The 26755-nt window shown below is 39.6% G+C and overlaps 1 protein-coding gene and 1 pseudogene across 2 annotated transcripts in view; one reads left to right on the top strand and one right to left on the bottom strand.

The window, feature by feature from the left end:
• Nucleotides 1–6547: 6547 nt before the first annotated feature.
• ANKRD31 (ankyrin repeat domain 31) overlaps nt 6548–26755 on the bottom strand; it is a 91300-nt gene continuing 71092 nt past the window's right edge. Inside the window, exons 22-25 of the mRNA XM_081131930.1 lie at nt 25399–26368; nt 23284–23424; nt 17360–17462; nt 6548–6889 (exon numbers count right to left, since the gene is read on the bottom strand). Of these exons, the coding sequence (XP_080988056.1) occupies nt 6744–6889; nt 17360–17462; nt 23284–23424; nt 25399–26368 (1360 nt within the window). The 3' untranslated portion in view covers nt 6548–6743. The remainder of the gene's footprint in view (nt 6890–17359; nt 17463–23283; nt 23425–25398; nt 26369–26755) is intronic.
• LOC308554443 (small ribosomal subunit protein uS10 pseudogene) lies at nt 19325–19676 on the top strand (annotated as a pseudogene). Its single transcript has one exon. The product of its transcript is annotated as a small ribosomal subunit protein uS10 pseudogene (transcript).

Raw genomic sequence — 26755 nt, 5'->3', positions numbered from 1 at the left:
AATAAATAAATAAAGTCTAGTGGATAAATTTTGTTTGTTCAAAGCTTAGTCTGGCTTCACCCATTATTTCAAGTCAGTTAAACCTGAAAAGGAGTGACAACTGAGTTATCAGCTGTTATCGGTTATCATCACCCTGTGTGCCCCCCAAAACGTATGCACATTTTAAAGAGTTAGAAAGGCAGAGTTTGTACTTCAACTGTGTTTTCAAACTTGCAGTAGCATTTTAAGATGAACTGCCTCTGTCCAAAGCTTAGTCTGGCTGAGAGGAAAGGAACCCCGCCGCGGGCTGTCAGCTGGGGTCGCAGGCTGTCGGGGGGGGCGCCCGCGCTGCAGGGGGAGCGCCCGGAGGCCGGGCCACTCCCGAGCTCCTGCCTGTGCGAAGCGCTGCGCTGGCCGCCATGGGCGAGGGTGAAAACGTGGAGGACAGTCCCTGCCCTTGAAGAAAATCCCACTAACGTAGGAGACTTGCGACACACAGATTAAAAATGATGGGAGCGGGACCGCAATGGATTTTCTGAGCAGTTTCTCATCAGTACTCTGTTCAGAAGCATGGTCTCAAAACCAGGGCCCCCGGCTCCCCTTTGTAAGCAATGGCCTGCCCACCTCCGCAGCACCTTCTAGCCCTTCATCCTGATATATGGTCACACGACACGTATCACCATCTGAAATTAAACTGTTTGCTGTTTACTGGATAAACATACTCTGGATATAATGTCCCTGAAAACACGGAATTTGTTGTCACTGTGTTCCCAGCACCTAAAACAATGTTGGACACATATTAGGTTCTCATTGATATTTGTTAAGTGAAAATATTTATTAATCCACTGAGAATGGGCTAAGATAACTTGGGTTAATGTAGAGTTTCCCACGTTTGCCTGGTAAGACTCACCTAGACACCAGTTAAAAAAATTCCCTGGAGATTCTGATTCGGTAAGCCTGGGGTGGGGCACAGGAATCTGCATTTTTAAGAGGCATCCTGAGTCTTCCAGTGGAGCCTATGGGACACACAGGATTAACACGGTGACTGGGGGGATGGCGAGAGGAAAGTGGAGTGATAAGAGCAGCCTCGGGGCTCAGCGGCTGCTCACTGGAATCCTCTGGGGGAGACGCGAAAATCCTGATACACAGGGGCATGGACTCAGGACAGTGAAATCAGAACCTCTGGGTGGGCACGGGTTCGGGCCAGGTTTGAAGCTCCTCGGGGAATTCTGACGTGCAGCCCAGGCTGTGAACTCCCCGAGACCTGCAGAACTATTTTGATAGTACTCTGAGTACTGCTGGGTTGTGCTCGAGTGGCTTCCAGCTCCTTGTGTCCCACAGCTGGGATCCAACATTTCCTTAAGCCTCTTCATTTCCATCACCAGGATATCCTTTGGGGCCATTTTACACAAAGAAACCATTCCTGTTTTGTCCTGTTTAACGTTTTCTTGACAGATACTGTGGAGGCTATAAGGAACAGAACAAAAAGGCTGTGCGGAGACGGAGGTGCAGGTGTTGGGCGGTGCGAGGCTCACCCACAAGCTGGGTAACTCGCCTCCCCACTTCCTTGCCTCCAGCTTTGAAGGGACATGTCTCAGCCAGGTGTCTTGTGAACAGAAATGTTAACCGCTTTTACCTTTGCAAGTACCACTGTTCACATTACAGCTTCAAATGTCTGCATCTGCTGTTCCTATCTGAAAGCCCTTGGCTAAGCAGCCACAATGGAAGAATGTGAACTTGCAAAGATGCCCAAGGAATTTCGAGGTTATCCACGCAGCTGCGCTGGGGCCTAAGTGAAGACGGGGCCGAGTTGATTTGGCACGGGCCCGTGTTCTGTTCCCCTTCTTTAGGTGGGGAAGGAATTAGGGATGTGAGTACATTATGATCGAGTTCAAGCAGAAACTGACCACACTTCTTGACTTTTTTGTATTTAAGAAAAGATGTGTTCCTGGTTTCCTTCTGTAAAATAGGCTGCAACAAAAATGAGGGAAATCGAAGGAGAGGGAGTCCAAAGAAACAAATGTGCGGGTCACGTGCTATGAGCACTGAGAGTATTGAACATCCAAAGAGACTTAAAATCCAGGTCCTAGGGGCACATGCATTCACTAGAAAACAACAGAACAGTCCCGATGAACACTGAGTTTGCGCAGCATCTAGATGAGTGAGCTTTATTTGCTCCTGACGCCTGGAGCTCCCTAGATGGAAAAGAGAGCTCAAGGGCAGGTACGGATGCCCACACTGAAGCGCCTCTGGTAAGACGCCTTCGCTCCGTTTCCGCACAGAGCATGCCCCACCTCCCTGACTGCCCGCCACTCAAAGTGAGCAAACACCGACTGGCTCAGAATGCGCAGGTGGGAGGAGCCAACAGGGCCACCATCACTCAGAGTGATGTGGACACTGTTTTCAATTTTAACATATCTTTGCAAGCAGGTATTTTGGTTGAGAGAGAGGAAATCTATGGTACATAACAGCGTGAGCCTGAAGCCAGATTCCCGGGTTTGAATCCCAGCTTCACCGCTCGGTAGCTGCGTGACTCTGGGCCACGTTACTTCGTCCTGTACCTCCATTTTCTCATCTGTAAAATGGGGCAATACTTCTTACTTCATAGGCTGTGGTGAGGATTACATGAGGTAATACACTGAAAGTGGTTTAACAATGACGGTGTATGTTAAGCGCTCAACAGGTGTTAGCTCTTCTCCCCCTTTCCCCTCGCGCACATGTTGTTGTTTTGTGACTGGCAGCCTGGAGTCTGTACAGCTGACTATTCTCTTGCTCATGGGGATGTACTTACTTCTCTCCGCCAGTCAAGGTGAACCCGCTTCCCTGGTTAGTGACTGATTAAGGACTAGGCAGACGGTCCAGTTCTGAGACACCGGCCAATTTTCTCGGGTGGTGGTGATGTTCAGGAAAGGTTTCTTCCCAAAAGACGTGCATTGAAAGAAAATGCTTCTTTTCTCCTGATGATGCCGTTCCTGCATGTACACCTGCCTGTAACAGCAGAGCCATCTTGGCACTGGGAAGGGAGCTGGAAGAAAGGTGGGACATAAGGACATGGCTGAGCTGAAGAATTAACCAACCCTGAAGTTCCTACCTCCGGACTTGTTCTGTGAAATAATGAATTTTCCTTATTGCTGAAGTCATTTTGAGTAGGGTTTTCTGTTATTGTACTTGAAAACACCCTAACAGATTAATATTTCTTGAGCATCTAGTATGTTTGGGATATTTTATAAGAAATACAAAGTGTAAAACCCTAAACGTGATCATGAAAGTTTTCCAGCTACTTGGGGGAAACACGCCATGAAAAGAAAACCGGTAATGCCAAACAATAAATACTGTGCTTGGATTTGGGCAGTCTGAGAAAGCAACACAGGAGGTCATACATGAAGAGAGGGCACAAAGCATAGGAAACACAGAAGGCTCCTTTGGGGGCATTTTTACACAAAGAAACCGTTTCTGTTTTGTTCTAACGTTTTCTTGACAGATACTGTGCAGGCTACAGAACAGAAAGGCTGTGCGGAGACGGAGGTGCAGGTGTTGGGGAGGAGGAACAGTCTAGGTACTGTAGACAAATGTATGGGCGATTTAGAGATTGTCTTAGTTTGCCAGGGCTGCCGGAACAAAATACGCCAAACTGGGTGGCTCAAGCAACAGAAAGTTATTTCTCACAGTTCTCGAGGGTAGAAGTTCAAGATCAAGGAGTCATCAGGGTTGGTTTCACTCTGAGGCCTCTCGCCTACCTTTTCAGGGTGTCCTCACGTGGTCTTCTATCGGAGCAGGTGCACTCCTGGGGTCCTTTTGCGTCCAAATTTCTTCATATAAGGACAATAGTTAGATTGGGTTAGGGCCACCTTAACAGCCTTATTTTAACTTAATCACCTCTTTAAAAGCTCTGTCTCCAAATACAGACACATTCTGAGGCGCTGGGGGTTAGAACTTCAACATACGACTTTTGAGGGGACACAATTCATCCCATAACAAGGACGAAAAAAAGTTTACAAGTGAGTCAAAGGTTAGAGATGATTGGGACAAGAAGCTGGAAGGTAACGTACGATCAGAGAGTAGGGGGCCTTGAATGTCGGGCCTCAGTTTTACTCTTGAAGTAGAGGGGAGGTAAAATAGACTTTTAAGAAGAAGAATTTGGCACAATGTGCCACAGGTTTTTATAAGGAAAAACTAGGGTGAGAAAGGGGGTCAAGATTGCTGTTGCACGTTGTCTAAACGCACTGAGAGAGGACAGAACCCAGGAGGGGAAGTTGAAGGGAATGAATGACAGAAACTGCGGAGGAAAGGGCAAAACATATGCTTGGACATCCCCGGCAGTCAGGCCACTGGAAGCTTGTACCATAGTAATTCAAGACTTAAAAAGAAGTATTAGTTTATAAATTTTATAACAGGATTGTGAAGCCTGGACATTGGGGTTGCAGCTTTCTAACACCGAGGACTACTGTCTGAAAGGGAAGAGGCCTCCTTGTTGAGTGGAGTATCTGGAGGTGTTCAAGAAGCTAGTTTTACAGAAAGGGTGCAAACATCAGGGAGAAGACCGGATTATTAGATATTCCTGGAAGTCCCTTATATGGCTCAGGGTCCGAAGCTTGAGGGTTTCATTTAGAACCCTAAATAGGCAAAACATCTAGCAAATACCCCAAATCGCCCAGTCTTCTCACAGGCATGATCTGGGGTCAGGTAGCTGTGTCACAGCCCTGGTTGGAGCAGACCTTTATGCTGTTTAGTTTGGGCAATACTCAGTGTGCCTGAGGGCACAGGTGTTATATATCAGTTTCCAGTTGGTATATAAAATTTTAAATGGGCTTGGAAAATTAAGTTTAAGAATTTGATCACTAAAATGAAAACAGAATTGCAAGATTTCTTGTAGTATAAATTTAGAATGTATGACTTCTGAAAATTATAATCACTAAATACCTGCTTTTAAAGTTATTCTTTAAATTTCTTTTTAATTACAAAAGAAATGTGGGTGTTTTTTTAAGTTGAAAGTAAACTGCAAAAGTATGCTTCCAGCAGGAATTAAGAAGCACAAACTGGCAGTTACAAAATAGTCACGGGATATAAAGTACAGCACAGGGAATGCAGGCAACACTATCATAATAACTATGTATGGGGCCAGGCGGGCACCAGACTTATCGGGATGATCACTTCGTAAGCTATATAAAAATCTAATCACTATGTTGTATACCTGAAACTAATATGATATTGTATGTCAACTGTAATTGAAAAATAAAATTTTAAAAATATCCTTAGGAACTGTCATTGTGTAGTTTTAGTTGCAGCATTCCAGGATTTTACTCCACCCCCTTATACACACAAATACACATTTCATAGCTTATAAAGTGTATAGAGCATATATAATATAAATATGTATCTATATGGCAGCATGTTATACATGCATTCAAAGATATGTCATTTTTATTTATTTGAAACAACCAGTATTTATATTAAACATTGTCTAACAATTTGCATTTTTCCACTTATTTGTACAATTTCCATGTTAGTACATATATTCCCAAAGGACCATGTTTTAAGCATCTCCTTAAATAATAATACACAAATAGACCACCTCATGTAGACTATTCAAGAATTAAAAAAATAGGGTAGTCTAAGAAAATCATGATGGAATAATAAAATTCTGTTCAGTCTCAAACATTACAACTTGAAGGGTCATTCTATCCTGAACATTTTCAGTGGACTCTCAAAGAAAAATAAAATGATCTAATATAATGTCTTTATACTTTTATTAATAGGTAAATCTTTCCAGGTGCTTTCTTTTCAGATACTTAAAATTTTTATCTGAATAGAAAGAACACACATGGTACCAATTTCAAAATTTGCCAAAGGATACATGTAGTTAAAAGTCTTTCTTTCTCCTTAGTTCCCAGACTCATTTTTCCTCCACACAGGTAACTGTTAATGATTAAGATATTTACAATTCTATATATTTAAAATAAGAAGTATAAATGACAAATCTCTTCTTCCCCTCCCCTCAAAATTCTAACACTTGCTAGAGTAATTTTAATTGCAATTTTGACTTCTCTACCCAAATGAGAAGGGATAGAATTAGGCCACAGAGGCAAGAAGCTTATTTGGGAATCTGGGCTGATGAATACATGAAGAATAAAATGGCTATCAAAGGGTTAAGACAGACCCTTGAGAAAACTTACAATGCTCTTGAATGTATCTCTTTTAAAAAATCTTCATGAAAATGTAGCAAAAGTCAAAGATGAAGTACATCCTATTTAGAATAATTAGCCCCCAAATCAGCACAGTTACAATTCCATCTATGCTGTTTTACAAAACTTAAAATAAACCTCTTTAATAATTTTAAAGTTTGATTTCAAGATAGATTTTCAAAGTAAATGGGAAAGGTATTGGGACTTCAAGGTCTTGTTTGAAGTAGATTCACTTTACCCAGGTTTTTCGGACCAATCATCACTCTTGTTTGTATCCTTACTTCCCTTAAGGAATAACTGTAATTACACAAAGGTAGAGGTGATGACGAAAAGGTTAGTTTTAAATTTATGTCAGTAAAAAGAAAGCCAGAGAATCAATATGGTTTACTTCAAAAGTGCCTTTATTTAAATGGCAAAAAGTACTCATCTTACTTCAGTAGTTGAAGAATTATGTTTTCCTTATAACAGTAAATACCATCTTAAGTGTGTGTTAAAACAAGCCCACCAGACCACAAAGATGAAATATGAACTTTAGTTAATAATATGAACAAATATCTAATTCATTATTAAGAAAACAAGGCTTTAGAATGTCAGCTCCTCGCATTCCACATAGAACTTCCAATGCTGATCCATTACATGGCATGGGAGAAATTCTTGATCACTGATTAATAGTATTTCGTTTATTTGTAGATAATGTGGGATGCTGTGCACTGACTCGGTGGAAGTTCCTGTTTAAATAAGTGTCAACAAATTAGAAGCTGCCTTTTAAACATAAGACTTAAATTTACTTATTGCAAGTCCTCGACCCTAGTCAAGTCTACGAGCACACGTAACAGGCCTTCTGGCCAGGCTGCTCTTTGCTTACTCCATTTTCTGTACCCGAGATAAGCTGCAAATCAGTACTGGCTAATCTCGGGAGAAAGGGGCCTGTTTGCAGTCTAAGAGTCAATGGCCCTGAAACTGGTTTCTCCAACTTCCCTGAGAGTCTGAGAGTCCCTTTTCAGAGGGCTCTAGGAGCTAAACTTCACTCAGCAAACCACCTTATTCCACAGGCAGCACCAACATGGGCATGACCTGTGCCGGGCCATTCCAGTTAGACATGCCTGTGTCCAAGAGCTTTGCTCACAATTACAAGCCATACAAGTGTTTGCATAATTACATACCTGTGAGGGCATCTGGAGCTTTTGATGCCCAGCAGCCATTAATCCTTCTAATGCTGACCCCACTCTAATTTGCCTCTGGAGAGCCATCCCTTCCCCACACTTGGCCCATGTGCTTCTAGTGGAATTTACTTATGTCTAAGCCAACCAGTGAACAGGCACTGATTCAGAGACGAAACATGGCCCATTCAGAGTGAAGTGCATTGCAAGAGATCTTTGCTGGGTCTTCTGGGAAAGAGCTCCATACTCCTCCCCTCTGAAATTGAACCTGGAAGTATGTAGCTCTGGGATAATGAAAGGAGAGGCTGTTAGGATGGAGCTGAGAAATGGAAAGCAGAGAAACTGGGTGCTAGTCATGCTGTTTGAACCTTGGCTTAAGCCTGAAGACCTCTTCCTGGTCTTTTGTATACATGAGTCAAAAAAATTCCTTTTTGTGAGGGAGGAGGGTTAAGCCAGTTTAATTTGGGTTTTAAATTGTCACAACACAAAGAAATTTAACTTTTTTACACATAATTCCCACATAGTAGACTTGTTTTGTAGATTTTCTGAAACAAAGTATCCCACAAAAGTTGGGGGTAAGGAACATTCTTAAAAAAAAAACCCCACAGAAATAGGCTTTAAATATTACTTTAAATTAATTTCATTAACATTAGCTTAGTTTCATTAGAGCAAGGATAGGCCTCATGCACACAAGAGACACAACCTACTGTCTCTTTTCAGAGTGGGCCTTCCTGCAAAAGCCACAGACCTGAACAAAGGCACTTGTAAGAGAGGGCCAGGAGCACCTGATGAGCTTCACCTCATCTGCAACAAGAAGCCATCGCCATGGTGCTCACAAAGAGGAGATCACCAACGAAACTACAGAATGGTAGGCAGTGGCTGCAGAGGGAGCAACCTGCCCATCTTCCCAGTTGATGTGTTGGATATAGAGTGGCCCAAACTCTGGATGCTTGAGATGATATAAGAAAACTGGGAACAGCACTTTCAGATGGATAGTTAACCTAGGAATTCCTAAAAGGGAAGTTTTCAATGAAGCAATGCTAATAATGTTAACCAAAATTTCCTTTTGCCTTCCCACTCCCATCGTTCATCTTTTCAAACGAGAAAACAGCACATATGTGAAATCTTTCTGTAAAATTGTAAAGCATCATTATTACTCTGCACTCGAAACTATCTTTGCTCAGAGATGAACATGGGCTCTTTCTTTAGGGCTATAATGAATTAAGAGAAGGGGACCATTTTAGGCCTACCTCCTCTTTTTGAGCAGAGCTGACTTTATTACTAAAGTCAGTAGTGTGTGATGGTTTTGATTTACTGTATCTTTGTCAACAGGTTAGCCATGATACAGCCACAGGACTTACCTGGTTGACATTCTAGCTAGTAGCCATGCACCTGCTTTTCTTTCAAAGGGATAGAGGCCATGGCAGCCAAAAATCCCATCTCCATCTCCACTCAAGTTCACCATCATTACTCAATTTCCTACCATCACAGGACTGTGGGAAAACTACAAGCGGCTCCTCAGTAGCCATTTCCTGGGCAAACCCATGGAAATGGTTTGGGAATATGCACGTCACATCACAAAACATAGTATTAAGACCATCTTCTGTTCACTGCAGAACAGCTCCCCTTCTATAATGATCAGACTGAAAGGGAAGGGCCATTCCTTACAAAATACCTGTCCTCATCACTGTTAGCCCTCACCTTCAGTTGCCTTTTCCTTCTCTCCGTCTCCCACCTTTACTGCACTAGATATCTCTGAACTCCATCCGCCAGGGCACTTCTACCCATGTCATTCCAGTCAGTGCTGTGCTATACTATCTACTTTACCAGGACCCTGCATCTTTGGCTGACCACAGCTTTTAGCCTCCGATTTTCTTTGTTGTTATCCACAAGAAAATTCCCAACATATTTGTGGGGTCGGGGTGGAGAGACAAACAAAACAAAAAACACAAATATACAGAAAACTGAGCTAAACAGAGTAATCCCTAGGTAGGGAAATGTAAGAATACAACAAATTGATTTCAAGTTTCTGATCCCAGTTTGAATCAAATTTTAAGTAACTGTACAATTGCTAGATCATTTTATTACATAATAGTGTAAGCTTCAGAACTATCTGAGTCATTCCAGGCAAGTAACATTCAGCAAAGTTAGAGCAAAAGAACCTCACTAACTTTTCTACTCTTCCTGAAGTTGAGCAAACCTTTGTCGCGCTCGCTCTCTCCTTCTCTCTCTGTCTCTGTCTCTCTCTCTCTCTCTGTCTATATATATATATATAGATATATATATATCTATATATATATATATCTCCCCACCTGAAAGCATGAATGCCAGTATGTAATGTCTTAAAAATGGTTTGCTTTTTCTTTACTTAAAAACTGAAACATACTGCTCACTTCAGCAGCACATATATTAAAATTGGAACAATACAGAGAAAATTAGCATGGCCCCTGCGCAAGGATGACCCGCAAATTCATGGACTGTTCCATATTTTAAAAAGAGAGAAACATATGTGCAGTGTACTGTTCCTACTTTAAATAAATGAAAATATATTGTGTTCTGCTATCAGTCTTCTGAGAAATAAATAATAACCTGTAATTACTGCAGGAGCTATGAAGACAACCAATCTACCCTACTGAGATGCAGAAGCCCCTCTGCCTTTAATTTTCACTTTTACTTGATTCCCTAGGCAAAATGCCTCTGAGATCTGTAAACACCGTTTCTAAACATTAGCGTATCCAGCAGCCCAGTACAACCAGGAAAACAGCCACTATGTGGATGTCTGGCTCTTCTTCTTGTCCCTCGTCTCTAACAAGAACTGCACAGCTAAGAAACTGTTCTGCTCGTGCACAAGTAGGGAGAAATAAATCTTCCTCAAGCAGTATCACCCAACATTAGTCTGCACATGCATACATACTTAAACTGAATCCCTAGATTCATTACCAGGCAAAAGAATGGGCTTATGCAACCATTCATGTTATCTAGTTGTCCATTAGCACTTCAAAATGACAAGTTAACTAGGTGAAAAATAATTTTAAAAGTTAAAATTATTAAAATTAACTTTTAAAATTATTTTTCCTCTAATTTTTTAAAAAGTTTCCCTTAATAAATCAAAAGCAAAAATAGGTCAGATTCATTCTTTTATCTGATGGTTTACTTCTGAAACATCACTAACCTATGGACTCTTTCCATATAACCCATTTTACCTCTCTGGCTCTCAGTTTCATCATCTGTAAAACAGGCCCAAGACTAGTTGATATATAAAGTTCACTTCTAACTCTAAAGTTACTGAACTCAGACTTCCAGAACTTATTCTTACAAACTAAGCATTCTGCATTTCATTAGAACTATGGGATGAAACTTTGCTTACTCTAGTTATAAACAGAAATGAACATACTTACATATATATCTCATTCTGAATTAGAAATATAATTCCAATCAAAGGCAAAATGATTAAGAATTATTTTAACAGATTGTAAAAACACATCTAGTTGTGCTACAGAAAAAAATCTATTATGGCTACTTAAATAAAAGTCCAATGCCTTTTTAAAATAAAGAAATCCTGCCCGGCCTGGCATGGCTCAGTGGTTGAGCATCAACCTAGGATCCAGGTGATCGGGGTTTGATTCCCAGTCAGGGCACATGCCCGGATTGCGGGCTCAATCTCCAGTTGGGGGTGTGCAGGAGGCAGCTGATCAATGACTCTCATCAGTGATGTTTCTATCTACCTCTCTCCCTCTCCTTTCCTCTCTCTGAAATCAATAAAGATATATTTTTTAAAAACAAAAATAAAAAAATAAAGAAATCCCAATGGATAAATATGGTGGTGTATTATATGACTTCATGTTTAATAAAAAACTTTTGTTGGTTGATTTTTTTTTTTTTAGAGAGCGGAAAGGATGGAGGGAGGGAGAAAGAGAGAGAAAGAATTATCAATTTGTTGGTCCAATTATTTATGCATTCATTGGTTGATTCTTGTAGGTGCCCTGACAGTGGATCAAACCCACAACCTCGAAATATTGGGATGATGCTCTCACCAACTGAGTAACCTGGCCAGAGCTATGACTTGACATTTAAAACTAAATTAATAATTTGATATAGATTCACATTAATAAGATCAAAAATGGTCTGTGAAACTGTACCAGAATCAAGAAATAAAACTGAACATTATATTTTGAAGTTTAAAACCATGTCAGCCCTCATTCTTTGGGAAAAATTGAAATTCAATAGGTGATTCCCAAGGCTGAATTGGATTTGAAGTACTTGATTTTATATGTAAATTTGCAAGTTTTTGTTGTACATTTGTTGTACATTTGCACATTTGTTGTACAAATGTGAACCCTGAAGCTCCTAACCGGCCCAAGGTATGTAAAAGAATTTGGTAGAGGGCCTGACACGTGGCAGATACTCCACAGAGAACTCGTCTTCTCTTTTCTCTACTTTATGAATTAGGCCAGAGGAGTACTAATCACGATACTGTATGAAAAGCATGATAGAAATAATGAAAAAGAATCGAGAGTTATAGCTAGGAGCTGAAATAACCCCCTGCTCTGTTACCAGGTGCCCATCTTTCTCGGGCGTTTAAGGTTCAAGAAGTTCTTACCCACATAAAACAGAAGCACCTGTGAATGTTTGTGCTCTATTACGTATACTTTTACAGAGAAATGAAGCACAATATCAGCTCTGAAATGATGAAAACTCTTTAAAGTCACTTATTTACAACAGATTATCAGTAAGTCAAGGATCATTTTTATTAAAAACAAAAGAGAGTCTATTTTTTCCTGAAAAATCTTGTTCTACTTTCAAATGAACAAATGATGTTAGGCCCCCATGAAAGAAAATTCTGTAATTAGTGTGCTTTAAATGATGGGCTGAGAAAAGAAAGATTTCAGAAAGCTCTTTCTCTTTTTTTTGCTTAGATGAATACGTTTTGCTTAATGTGCTTTGAGTTTCTTGGTACTATGGTGACAGGGGACGTAAATATATAAAATTGGCTTTCCAAAATGTGATTTTGAGGCAGGAACCGCCGCCATTTCAGGAAGATTCCCCATCTCAGGTATCAGATTACCCGCCTGAATGTACATGTGACCTTATCTGACCTCTGGAACCCCGCCCACTATTTTTGCGCCACAAGCAGGCCCGACCTCCGACCCTATAAAGCTGACCCAAGCCCTTTGTTCGGGGCCCAGAATTTGGAGATGCCTCCTCTGGGACCGCATGCGTTAATAAAGGTCTCCTTTCGCCTCCTCCGGTGTACAGTCTGAGTCTTTTCCGCTACATATTTAGTGTTCTTTTAAAGAACTTTATGAAAAGTATGTCAATATGTCTGTACACGATGACCACAAGTTATGTAGAAGTTTGAGAATGTTCACTCTTCCCTCCAAATTGTACTGAAATATCAGTGAAGATTCCCTCAGTAACACAGAAGAGGCACTAGAGCCAAGGAGGCAGAGAGGATAGTGTGAAATTTCAAAGGAAAATGCACCATAGGCTCATTCCATTTTAAAGCTTAAAAGGACTTTAGAGATAGATACTTCAGGGATTTCATCAACAGAATTTTATTATTTACTTATTACTTTTCTTTACATTTTTTATTGCTTTTTAGAAAGAGAGGAAGGGAGAGAGAGAAGTAACAATTTGAGAGCAAACATGGATGAGCTGCCCCCTGCATGCCCCCTACCAGGGATCAAGCCTGAAACCCAGGTGTGTGCCTGACCAAAAATTAAACTGGCAACCTTTCCATGCACAGGGCATGCCCAACCAACTGAGCCATACTGGCCAGGGCAACAGAATTTTATTTTTAAAGACTGGTGTTTAAATGTTTAAAATCGTTAGCTGGAAACAACATATGCCCTCAAATTTTTTAATATACCACATTTAACACTTGAGTCCACTGATACACTCACTTAAGTTACCAATGTAACTAGTTTTTGTGTGGAACTCAGAATAAAACTCTTCCATCATTTCTGATTAATTGAAGAAAGTCTTAAAATGGTAAGATTAAAAACTTATCACTTATCTTCATGACTCAGGATTTTCTTGATACCGTGAATCCAAAATCCACTTTGCTTTATGTAGAAATAGATACTGAGATTGCTGCTATTTGTCCCACAAAATGTTAATATATGTTATCTGATTAAAGAAATTTAGGAAATGTTAACAAAGCTAAACAGATTTCATTATAATGTCTCATAAAGAGAGACTTTTTTAAAATTTCTGGTTCAGAAAATGTGAGGGCCTTCCCTCTTCAATTCACAGTGAGAAGCAGAACATTCTGAAAAAGGAGACTCTTAGATCCCGTTTACCATTTGTCAATTCCTTCACCAGAAATCCCATTGTAGCCTGTGAGGCCCAGATGTCAAAAATGGTGATGGAGGGAGACCCGATTTGAGTGGGGAACACTCAACGCAACTTACAGATAATGTATGTAAAACTGTACACCTGAAACCTCTATCATTTTATTAACAATGTCACCCCAATAAACTCAATAAGTTTTTTAAAAAGGCCAATCACAAGTAAATCCAGTTTTAAAATAGCAGCCCTTTGAATCATATGTATGCATGCATTCATTCATTCATGCTTTCATTCATTCATTCATGCATGCATTCATGCATTCAGGGAACATTTACTGAGATGCTACTGTATGCCAGGCCTTGGGGGATATAATAGGAAGCAAGAGCCCATAAAAGTCTCTCTAAACTCAAAGATCTCAGTCTATTAGGGGATTAAAATTAGGTAACCAGCACTTATTTATAATTTAGAGTGATATACATAAGCTTTTATCACAACAGTGTTAGAATCTATACCCTTCTTATAAAAGTAAATAAATTGAAAAGTGTCATTTTTAAAAAACCATATCCAAATTCTTTTCCCAACACCTGTTTGCTTGGTTCCTGTAGTGGGTTGTCTAAATAAGGTCTTTCTGAAAGTGAAAAGGAGTGCTACTAATAATTTTGCTGGATTAAGGGCTGCCCAGGTCAAACTGGGATGCATGGTTCCCTTATTCCCAAAAAACACTATTCTGAACTGTGATTATAAAAAAGTGCAAGAGAACAGATTATGTTCTTGATCTGAAGTAGGCTGATGAAATCCACATCAACTTATTTTTCCTTCGAGCCACAACTTGCATGAGCACATTCTGATATGCAGAAAAGGGAAAAAGCTTCTCTCCTGAATGCTTTGCTTATAATAGGATTAGAGTTTACCTTTTTCTGACTTGCCATGTCTTTGGATTTCTGCAAGGTACCACAAAACCACATATGAAAGAACCTTAAGTCAAGAAGGTTCAACGAAACTCCAACAGTAGCCTACAGAATGCAGCAGGGACCTGTCTGTAGGTTCCTAGTCCCACATTAAGGTAGTAAGAAGTGGGCTGGCACACTGGCACCTCCACAGTTCTCAAATTAGTATTAATATTTTTTGAAATATCTAAAAGAAAGATAACTCAGGATTTAGTAACAAGAAACGGTTTACATTGTTGGCAACAGAAACAGCAGCTAAGAAACCATTTTTATTTCATGATTATTTAGCAGGGAACTGTGGTCCCTCTGAGGAAGGAAATGCATGGCTGGGGTTGGAAATGCATGCCTAGCACTAAAAAATCTGAGGAGCAAATAACCTTTGTGATATAAGGAAGACCGAAAGTTCTGCATTGAGGTTAAAATCTAGGAGGAGAAAGAGTTTACTTGGCTTTTCTTCAAGTGTGTGTGTGTGTGTGTGTGTGTGTGTGTGTGTGTGTGTGTGTGTGTGAGAGAGAGAGAGAGAGAGAGAGAGAGAGAGAGAGAGAGAGAGAGAGAGAGAGAGAGTCTACAGGCACTAGAGTAGGTGAGAGAGAGAGAGAGAGAGAGAGAGAGAGAGTCTACAGGCACTAGAGTAGGTGTGCTGTGGAATCAAAATAAAGGGCTGAATGTATCAAGTTTTCAAATTATTATCTGCATAAGAAATCAGATACTACTAGTCATTCAAAGTAATAGGTTCAGAGTAATAGGTCAGGCTGACTGCATAAGAATCACTTTTAAAACTTCAGGTTCCTGGACCCTACTCCAAGATTTGATTAGATAGATCTGCAGTCAGGGTTAGGAACCAAAGACCATAAATTACTACAAAAACTCCTTTCCATTTCTTAAGCCCTTTAACTTCACTACAATTGTTGTTTTACCAGATATGTTTCCCTGAAATGATAAAAAGCACTTTTGATGTTGTCTTCAAAAAACTAGGGAAAATGTATCCCATTCTGAAGTCAGTTTCAGAGACAGAGGAGGACACTAAGCAGTTAGGGTAGATTAGGTATCAAGTTAGGAGAGGAAAGTACTTTGAATTACTGGGGAAAAACCCTAGAGTGCCCTGGTTAGGGGTTTGGTGATAGTAACCCCTGCTTGGGTCATGACTCTGGATATCACAGTACCATTATCTTCTGTTTTGTACCTCCTCTCTGTCTATATTGTCCCCACCTAGTCTGAGGCAGGGACACTGGGGGGAAAAAGGGAGCACTATATCAGAGAAGGGTAACTTAAAATTAATTATGTCTGTTTTCTAAAAATGTGTGCTGCCCTTTTAAGATCATTTCAAAATCTGCTGCTAATTGCTGAAGACTTTATCTTTTCAGTTTTCTCAGGCTAAGGTTTATTTCATCAGATAGATCATATTTGTTTACACTAATAAGCAAAGATTTATTTTAGTATGTTTTTAGAAAATATGGAAAACTAACCAAATCATGCCTGCAGGAAGGAAAAAATACTATTTTCCCCCTTTTACATGACATTAAAAAAAATCTACCCAAAGTAAGTACAGCATATATTCAGAGAAAGAAATTGTAAGCAGAGGGTATCATTTCTTAAATTCCCCTAAATCAACAGTGGTTAAAAATCGCATGCTGTAAACAAACAGAAAATAACAAGTGTTGGTGAGGGCATGGACAAACTAGAAACCTTGTACATTGCTGGTGGGAATGTAAAATGGTTTAGGTGCTGCAGAAAACAGTTTGGCTGTTCCACAGAAAGTTATATATAATTACTATATGACATAACAATTCCACTGCTAGGTATATACCCAAAGTAATTGAAAACATATACCCAACAAATACACGTATTCATGTCTTCACAGCAATAGCCAAAAAGTGGCAACAACCCAAGTGTTCATCAAAGGATAAGTGAATAAATGAACTGTGGTGTGTATGTATGCAATGGGACATAAGTCAGCCGTAAGAAGGAATGGAATACTGACAGATATCACATGTGGATGATCCTTGAAAGCAGTGTGCTAAGAGAAAGATGCCGGACACAAAAGGCTATATAGGGTGGGGCAAAAGTAGGTTTACAGTTGTTTGTATGGAAAATAATATAATAAATAATACAAGAATAAATTTTCATGTATTCACAACTGTAAATCCACTTTTGCCCCACCCTGTATACTATATGATTCCATTTTATGATACATTCAGAATAGGAAAATCCCTACAGACAGAAAGCAGACTGGTAGACCCCAGGGACTGGGGGGACTGGAGGATGGAGGGTAACTGCTGAATGGGTAGGGGTTTCTTTTTGGGGTGATGAAAGTGTTTGGGACATCAGAGAAGTGGTGGCTGTACAACATTGTGAATGTAGTAAATGCCACTGACTTGTTCACTTTAAAAAGAGGACATGTGGCCTGGCCAGATGTGGCTCAGCAGTTGAGCATCGACCTAGAATCCAGGAGATCACAGTTCCACTTCTGGTCAGGGCACATGCCGGGTTTTGGGCTCCATCCCCAGTCGGGGGCGTGCAGTAGGCAGCTGATCAATGACTCTCTCATCATTGATGTTTCTATCTCTCTCTCCCTTCCTCACTCTGAAATCAATAAAGATATATATTTAAAAAATAAAAAACAAATAAAAAGGGGACATCTGTAATACTTTCAACAATAAAGATAAATTTTAAAAAATAATAATAAAATAAATAAAACTCAAAAAAATAAAATGGCTATTTGAATGTTATGTGAATTTCACCTGAATGAAAAAGAAGAGAAAAAAAAAAAAGGAGTGCTTCCCAGTGGGTCTGCACATACCTGGAAGACAAGGTTGACACTGCTCAGGTAACAAGTTTGGCTCTGAAGGGATGAGTACTTCTTCAGAAACATACTTTAAAAGTTCCTTCCCCAGATACGTTACCTGTGTATAATTAAGCAAAGCATTTAAAAACCATACACTTTTATGAGGAACAAATTGCAACTTTGGTAAAGTATACTATTATATATTATGGATTGGTAAAGTACAGTCCACAGCCTAATCCAAGCTGCCAAATCCTTCTTTTGTAAATAAAGTTTTATTAGAGTACAGTGACACCCATTTGTTTACTTAACATCTATGGTTGCTTTTGTGCTACAACAGGGTCAAGTAGTTGCAACAGAGACTATATGCCCATGAAGACTAAAACATTTATTATTTGGCCCTTCACAGAAACAATTTGTTGACCCCTATTGTATATCATTAATTCTCTTATCCATTCACTTATTCACCAACCATTTACTCAGCACTTGATACTTTATAACTTTGAAAAATTATGTTGCATTAATAAAGCCACAAAACTAATGGCACTTTTCAAGAAATCAGATACTTAACTCATTAGATTAATAACAATTGGGTCTATACGTCCAAGTTTTTTGTTTTGGTTTGCTTGTGAACTTAGCTATTGTTTATCAGCCCAAAAGATTACAGCTTAGAAATATCTACAATGAATGAGCTGGGCTGAGGCTGATTGGCAAACACCTGCCAGGAATGTTCTGCGCCTGAGTGTCTTTGGGTTCTCCACTCTTACTTCTAGGGCAGTATAATAATATACCCCCAGAAGCTAGGTTCGTTGTGGTTAAACCATCAAGTCTCACCTTGAACATCCCTTCCTCCAAGATGTCGTCCTATATCCTTTAAGCTCAGGTAATGACTCTCCCCTAGCATCCCATAACTTCTGTGTTCATATTTCTGTCAAGGTACTTATCACATTTAAATGAAATTATGTGTTAATGTATGTTTCCATTAAACTATAAGCTCCTTGAAGGCAGAATCTGTATCGTATTCATTTTTATACTCTAGCACTTCACATAGTCCCTGACAATACTGGAGAAAAAACTCTGAAGTCCCAGCTCTTAAGCAAGATTTTTTTTTTTTTTAATATATCTTTATTGATTTCAGAGAGAGGAAAGGAGAGGGAGAGATAGAAACATCAATGATGAGTCATTGATCAAGCCCACAACCTGGGCATGTGCCCTGACCGGGAATCGAACCCCGATCGCCTGGATCCCAGGTCGACGCTCAACAGCTGAGCCACGCCCAGCCGGGCTTAAGCAAGATTTTTAAATTTGGAGTCTAAATTTGTACATTTGTAAAACGAGCGCCTCCAGCTTATTAAGTTGTTGTGAGGATCAAAAGAGATCACATATGAAAATCATTTGGCATACTCTCTAGCACATCCTCAATAAATGTTATTGAACAGAGTGAGGAGGCCCAGGGGATCTGGAAGGGTTAGGCGCTCTGGGCTCAATCCATGACTAAATGAAGCCTGGTAACAGAAATGAAACAGACCTGGCCTACCCAGTGTGCTATGCCCTCATTTGCCATGGAAGAAGGGGTGAGGCCCCTGAATATCATCTGTCAGTTCTCCAAACAACTATCAATTAGAAACAATGGATTTTTTCACGTTGTGCCCTGACAATATCCAATACACCCTATACGCTCATCAATGGGCAGGCTCAGTATGTTTCCACCTATATCTCAGATTTAAAGTACATTTTTATCAGTTGGTGCTGGGTAATATTATAATAAAATTGTAACCTAGCAGCCTTAGAGATCTTAAACATACCACTGGGGTAATCCAGACATACAAAGAACACAGCTTTAAGAAAATCCACTGAACTCTGAGGATGACATGGTTGCAGCAGCAGCGGAGCTCCATCCTGCCTGCTCCTGCTCCTGACTCACTGCTGTTTGCTCTCACTCTCACTGCCAAGGAACAAGTTGGTCAGGAAGCTGCTGCAGCCATGGCTTTTAAAGGTACCAGAAAGACCCATGGAACCAAGGGTGGCAATTCACGGGAATTACTCTAACCCCCCACAACATAAAGTCTTTGGAGAAGGTATGTGCTGATTTGATCAGAGGCACAAAGGAAAAGAATCTCAAAGTGAAGGACCAGTTTGGAAGACTGTGAGAATCACTACAAGAAAAACTCTCTGTAGGGAGGGTTCTAAGCCTTGGGATTGGTTTCAGATGAGGATCCACAAGTGCCTCATTGACTTGCACAGCTCTTCTGAGACTATTAAGCAGATTACTTCCATCAGTATTGAGCCAGGAGTCAAGACTCAAAAAGGTTTAGTCAACCTTTTAAATAAATAGACTATCAGTTGTTAACAAACTCCACTGAGTTAAAAATCTATTTTCCACAAGATAGGAGTGACTTATTGAAAAGGATAGTAATAAATAGATCTCTACATGAACAGGTACTAGGTCACTTCTGGACACTGTCCATCTCATAATAGTGCCTGTGCTCCAGTTGGCTAAAGCATAGGGTGCCATTTTGAGCACTGACTCAAGGAGCACTTTCTAAAAAACTTTCTCCCACCACCATGATTAGGAGTATCAAGATACAGAAAAGTTGAGGTAGGAATATAGAAAGCGATGGAAATTGTTGATCTGGACAGACTAGCCTCAGTCAGTTAATTGCACTCCCAATGTGTCATAACTTAAACCTCCTGTGAATCCACCTTCTACTCAGGAGATGTTGGAGGTGTGGGCCCTTTTAAAGTGTGTAGGGTGAGGGGGAAACCATAGAGAAAGTCAATACTACATCCAAAGGAGTAAATTTATAAAGGAAAATTTTCAGACAGGGAAGCATTGTGATGAGAAGTGTGTCTGCACAAAAGATCTGTCAGTGCTCCTTGAGTCAATGCTCAAAATGGCAGTCTACTTCTTATCTGCATGAATCTAGTCCTGAGCATTCACAAAAATGAACTGTCATTCTTCTGCAATTGTATTACAGACAGGCATTTTTCCTGTGGAAGTGGGCAATTTTTGCTGCACAAGAATAAGGCTTTGCAGAAATTCATAAAGGCAGCTGAATGATTCTGAGTTCAAGGCAACCTGTTTCCAGTGAAAGGAAGTGGGAGCATCCTTTGGGATTGCTGTAAATGTAGAAACAGTGCATAGGGAAGCAGAAGATCAGGCTGTAGTCTTGGTTCTGGCACTTATTGGCCGTGAGGCTAACCAAGTCAATCACTGGCAACCCTGTTTTCATATCCATGAATAAAGATTATAATTGACCTTCTGACTTCTTGGGGGTTTTGTGAAAGAATATACGTAAAAATGTTTTATAAACCACACAGTGCTATGCAAGTCCTAGCATGTCCAAGTTGGAAGGGTCTTTAGAGACCATTTAGCACTATTACTTTGTACATAAAAAAACAGGTTCAGAAAGGTTAAAGGACTTAACCTAGATCAGTGATTCTCACTCCAGGCTGCACATTAGAATTACCTGGAAAGTTTTTTTAAAATATTATCACCTGTTCTTTAATCCAGGCTATTAGATCAGAAGCTATGGGGCTGGAGTCCACTAGGCACTGGTGTATTTAAAAGCACCCCACGTGATTCTAATGTGTAGGCAGGATTGAAAACTGTTGCTCACATCATATTACTTATCAAGAGTGGTATCAGGAACAAGCATGGTCTCCTGTCTCCACAGAGAGATCACTCTGCCACATCAGGATGATGCCTAACAGCCAGAGACTGTCAGTGACAGCAAACAGTGATGCCCAATGGGAATAAGCATCAGGATTCCCTTGGCAAGGCCTAGCTGCTTGGGTAGGAAGTATGAGTCATCTCTGTGCCTAGTGGCTCTGACATTCTGTCTGATGCAGTACAAGGCCTTGTTTTTTGGCATTTCTTGTATGACAACCAGCCATTCTGGTCCCATAGCCCCACCAACATTCTTAAAACTAGTCAGTTGAAACGCTCACATTTACCAATGTTACAAAAGCTCCTTTCATCAAGAAATGACTATGAATTCAGGAATTTCTCCAAAACAAGAGGAGGCAGAGTTTCTGTGGTAAAAACATTTTTTTTTAATCCTCACCTGAGGATTTTTCTTTTTCTCCATTGGTTTTCAGAGAGAGTGGAAGGGAAGGAGGGAGGAGAGAGAGAAAAACATCTATGTGAGAGAGACACATCCTCATGCATGCGTGGATCAAACCTGCAAATGAGTTATGAGCTGTGCCCAAGGGAATTGAACCCATGACCCTTTGATCTTTGGGCTAACACTCTAATCACTCAACCAAAGTGGTCAGGGCTCTTAGGTAAATTTTAAAAGAGGCTTTTAAATATTGTAAATTCTTTATTTTAATAAAGAAACTCACTGGGGTAGTGTTTCTCAGCCCGGAGTATTTACTAGAAGCACATACATGACTTATAGAAATTTTTATAATGGTTCCTGTTTTTAGGATAATTTAAAAAATATATAATAATCTTCTATTCAAGATTTGCCCTAACACTGGTGCCCTCATTTGCATTTGGCCTCACTGTCACACTGGCATTAAGCAATGTAACCCTAATTGATATGGCTGATGAGAAAAGGTCAGATGCAATGTGACATGCAAATGAGGTACAAGAGCAGGGGCTAAATGACGTCACAGCTGGTGATTCGAAAGCAAGAAATGCAGTCGTCCAGCAGAGAGAGAGTGGGAGACCTGAGTCACCAGTAGGCACACCTTAACAGAGGCATGTCAAGCTCAAAAGGACCTCAGCTACAGCAATCAGCCCATACTTATACTGTGAGCATAGATTCAGTTTCAGCAAAACAATATAATCTATCATAAGTTTAATAAACTTTATAAAAAGGAATTTCCATAGGTTAAGTGTTAATTACTAATATGCAAATATGATTTATGAATCCATGGAAAGGACTGGGCAGGGTGAATTGAAACCAGATGGCCGCTGACTCCAGGGGTTAGAAAGAAAAGAAAAAAAGTTTAGGAGGTGGGGAAAAAAGGACAGAGAAACTATAAAGCAGAGAAAATTCAAAATGTGCTGATATAAATGAAGGAATTGAAAGAGTGCTGGAAGCACCTGCCACAAAGGTCTAGGAGACCAGAATGCAGAGTTTAGGGACACAGACCAAGAGCAGGGGTTAGGAGAAAGGGTAGACAGAGCTTGGACAAAAAGAGAGAGGAAATGGGGCTGCTTATTTGTGCTGGGCTGAGGCTTGCTGTAATAGTAAGTGGAGGCTGAGGCATCTGCAATTCTGTGAAACAGGGATGGTGGATGTCCCATTATTCACCCTTTCCTGGGTGAATCATTGCAAGGCTGTTCCCTTAAGTGGTGCCATAGACATCTGGAGGTGGCTGATCACTGGATCTCAAGGGTGTCAGTCGTTAATAGTCTTCAAATTGGTGGTCAGACTGGGCTTATAAATCAGAAGACAGAACTGAGGGGAAGGCTACTAAGTCTGGGAGGTCTAAATGAAAAGAAATCTCTCTTTTTGGGGGGCTATCAATTCACAGATAAGACTATGTTCAAACATAAAGGTGCACCATAACTTCTGTGGGTCTTAGGCCCCTTAGGCTCAGTGCTCTGTCTTTGGGAGAAGTTTCTGTCAGAATACTGTTAACATTAATAAATTATTAATACACCAGTGGTTTCAAAATTTTCTACATGGAATCACAAAGACCTGAAATCACTTGAGGTCAAGAAAATTAGGGGCATTCAAATTTCTGAGACTAAGTGAGGTGCAAGGAAGGTGAGGCTCAGTCAGCTGTGCAACCTTGCCCCTGGGGAATTCTGGCAAATAGAAGTTGTGGAAGAAAGCAAGTAGCATATTGCAGATGGGACACATGGGGACAAAAATGAGCTTGGAGAACTTTTAGATTTCTTTAAAAAAAAGTAAGTAGTTTTATCATTAAAAAATGTACTTTTCCATTTGAGTTTGAAGTTAACGACATTAAGAACAACCCACCTTACTCCAAGCATAATTCCAGGTTACATGACTGTCGCCTCCTAGAAGATCCTTGAGCCAGGTGACTGGATTTTGATAAATCTGACCATTTTCTACCTTAATTTTACCACTCAACAAAACACTGGCTTTGTGGGTAGTCTCCTGAAGAAAAAAAAAGTTAATATTAAAAAGCAGATGAAATATGTGAACTTCTGCTTCTGGCATGATGAAGTAACAGGGAACAGATTTACCCTAACACCTGACACAACCATAAAACAGACAAAATATGTGAAACAATGGTTTTATAATCCTCAAATAGGAAAACAAGAACCCAATAAAAATGGACAAAATATTTGAACAGACACTTCAGCAAAGAATAAATATGACGGCAAATAGCACATAAAAAGATGCTCACCATAATTAATCATTAAGAAATGCAAATTAAAACCACAACATACATACTAGTACATATATATATACACATCTACACTACATGTTAGCATGGCTAAAGTTAAAAGGCTGATCATACTAAGTATTGGCTAAGTAAGGATGTAAAGGAACTATAACTCTAATACATAGCTGATGGGAATGTAAAATGTTACAAATAACTTTGTCAGTTTCTTAAAAAGTTAACTATACACTTACCATATATATAATTCAGCCACTCCACTCTTAAGTATTTACCCAGGAAAAATGAAAACCTATGTCATATCAAAACTGTATTATCAATGTTTATAATAGCCAACAACTGGAACCAATCTAAATGTCTACCAAAGATGAATTGATAAACTGTAGAATATATATATAATGAACTACTCTTCAGCAAAAAAATCCCTACTGATACATGATACAATAAGGACGAATCTCAAATAATTATGCTCAGAGAAAGGAGCCAGACAAAAATAAATACATATGGTATAATTCCAATTATAAAGAACTTTTGGGAATGCAAACTAACATATAGGGACAAAAAGCAGACCAGTAATTGTCTAAAGAATGGCACTGGAAGGGAGCAGATGAAGGAGGTGAAAAAAACGACACAAAGAAATTTGGGGGGTTGGTGGGTATGTCCATTATCTTGTTTGTGGACATGGCTTCACAGGTGTATATATATGTTAAAACTTGTCAAATTGTATACTCTAAATATGTGTAATGTATTGTATGTCAATTACATCTTAATAAAGTTATTAAAGAAAAATAGATAAAATATGAAAAGTTGTATTAAAATTTTGTTATAGCTGATCCAGAGAAGTAACCACACTGTCAAAATATGAGTTACTGTAACTAATTTACTAAGTAAAATTTGATTTGCTTTGGCTAATCCAAGGTAAGTATTGCTTAGCAATAAATTGGTTGACAGGCAAGCAAACAGGAACATCAAGGAATCTGAGATCAAGCTACTAATTTGGTCTTTAAATTATAGTTTAGAGCTTTAAAATCAATTTTTTTTGCTCCTAAGTTATAAGTAAAGCTTACTAACTAGGAAAAGCTTAATTACCCAGAAATGGAAGGGGCTGGAAACACAGGTCATTCAGATTAAACTCTAGTTGGATGGTCCATAAGCAAGGACACACTCCAGGACTCTGAATCTTTGTCACTTTAAAGTCCTCTTTCAAAAAGTGAATGTGGGGAAGGAGGAGAGGAAGCCTCTTCTCTCGGCATTTCTAGCAGAAACTTTTTTCCCCCTTCTCTACTTTTATGCATATATGATATTGTTTTAACTGAGTCAGATTTATGCAAATTCCAAGTTACTTTTTGTTTGTAAAAACAAACTGAGCTTCTATGGAAGATGAATTTATACTTATCTCTTATTAGGGGAAGCTTAGCAGTACACTGGTAGTTTCCAAATCTTTGTAATCAAAGCCAGTTCCAACTTACTATTTTTATGTTGTTCCTCAATCCTTCCTGGTACAATATAATTTGGGTCTGATAGCTGAAAGGTGTTTGTGAATAAAATGTGCGGGGCAATTCTAGAAGCATGATTTCACTTGCTAAGAATACAATGGTTGTGGTCCCTTCATTCAAGAAGCCCAGTAAACCCCATTTCACTAATTGGAGGTAAATGCCTACACTATGTAATAGCAACATTTATTCACTTAATCAATTGCAATGATTTTAGAGAAAAAAATAAGATACCTGTGTTTTAAATTCCAAAATGTTATTTCCTGGGTTAATTCTTCCTAGTACTATCAGATCCTTTATCTGCACACATTTCTTTTTAGGAACCGTGCTATAGCTTAAAGGCTTTTTTGTGGTATGCTGCCAGTCAGACCCAGAGGAGGAGGTGCTCTGACTGTCCTTTGCATGTCGGAGAGCAAAAACTGATTTTTTAAGATATGGTTTCATCTGATGCCCCATATCACGACCTAAGTCTTCAATATCTTGATGTGTCAGGCTTTCTGATGCCCCCCTAGGTGGTTGCTGGGAAGTTCTTTTTCTGTTTCCTCTTTTTGGAGCACAACTGGAAAGAGCCTGACCACAAATAACAGTTGATGGATGGGCATCATTTGGGGCAAGTACACTTGCGGTTTCTGAAGTATTTAATGTGCCAGTTAGTGCTGAAGGATCTGTAAGATCATTTTCTTTTTGTGAATATTCTGTTTGAGCAATAAAAGCAACAGGTTGGGATGGTAATTTAATCCTCTTAGTGCCATATGAAGGTCTGGATTTTGATAACCCATCCAAGTTACAGTCATTGACATTTTGTCTAGAATTCAGCTCATTTCCAGAAAATTCTTCCCTTCTCACTGTATCTGAATTTAGACAAGCATTGGTGTTTTGGCTGTCATTCCACATTTCCAGAGACAACTGTGTTTCCTGTATGCTTCCACAAACAGGGCTGACGGGAGAAAATGAGCCTGATTGGGACTGCACTAAATTTTCCAGGCTGGTAAGCTCTTGGTTGTCCTTTTCACAAAAGATCTCTGAGCTAGATGGCAGTTTCCTCAAACTAACACCAGGCACAGATGTAACATTCTTATAGTTTTGAATTTTCTGGCTTATTTTTTTCTGTTTTTTTGCCACAACTAAAAGGCTCTTCTGTCTTGCAGCCAAGTTAGCCAGTTGTTCCCTCAGGACACCATGCCTGAATGATTCTATGGACACCCTATAGTAAGAAAAAGAAAGAGACAACAAATACAAACAGAGTAGAAAACTTTTTTTGAACAGTCACTTGTATTTTAAAGGTATTTTGTGTCAATTTAAATTTGACCACCTCAAAGTACATAGAGTCTGTCTTTGCAATGTATTTCCTTTGAGAGGAAACTGACTCTTAAGGAGAGTTTGCCTTTTTAAGGAGGTGACAACAGTGTGGTTATTCACATTTGCATCCACATTTACATTCATATCACTTAGCAGTTGTGAGTCAACCCTAAATGAAAAACAAAACTTGGGTAGTCTATCTGGATATCTACTAGTCCTTTACTTGGAAACTAGCAATTGGTGGCCAAGGAGGAACACCATTCTTTAGGTTTGAAGTTTGCTTCCCTGTTTA

The sequence above is a fragment of the Miniopterus schreibersii genome (genome assembly GCF_964146895.1).
Source record: "Miniopterus schreibersii genome assembly, chromosome: 3".
In the NCBI taxonomy this organism is placed as follows: domain Eukaryota; kingdom Metazoa; phylum Chordata; class Mammalia; order Chiroptera; family Miniopteridae; genus Miniopterus; species Miniopterus schreibersii.
The sequence above is the reverse complement of the archived record's forward strand: the minus strand, read 5'-3'. Positions and strand labels throughout refer to the sequence as shown.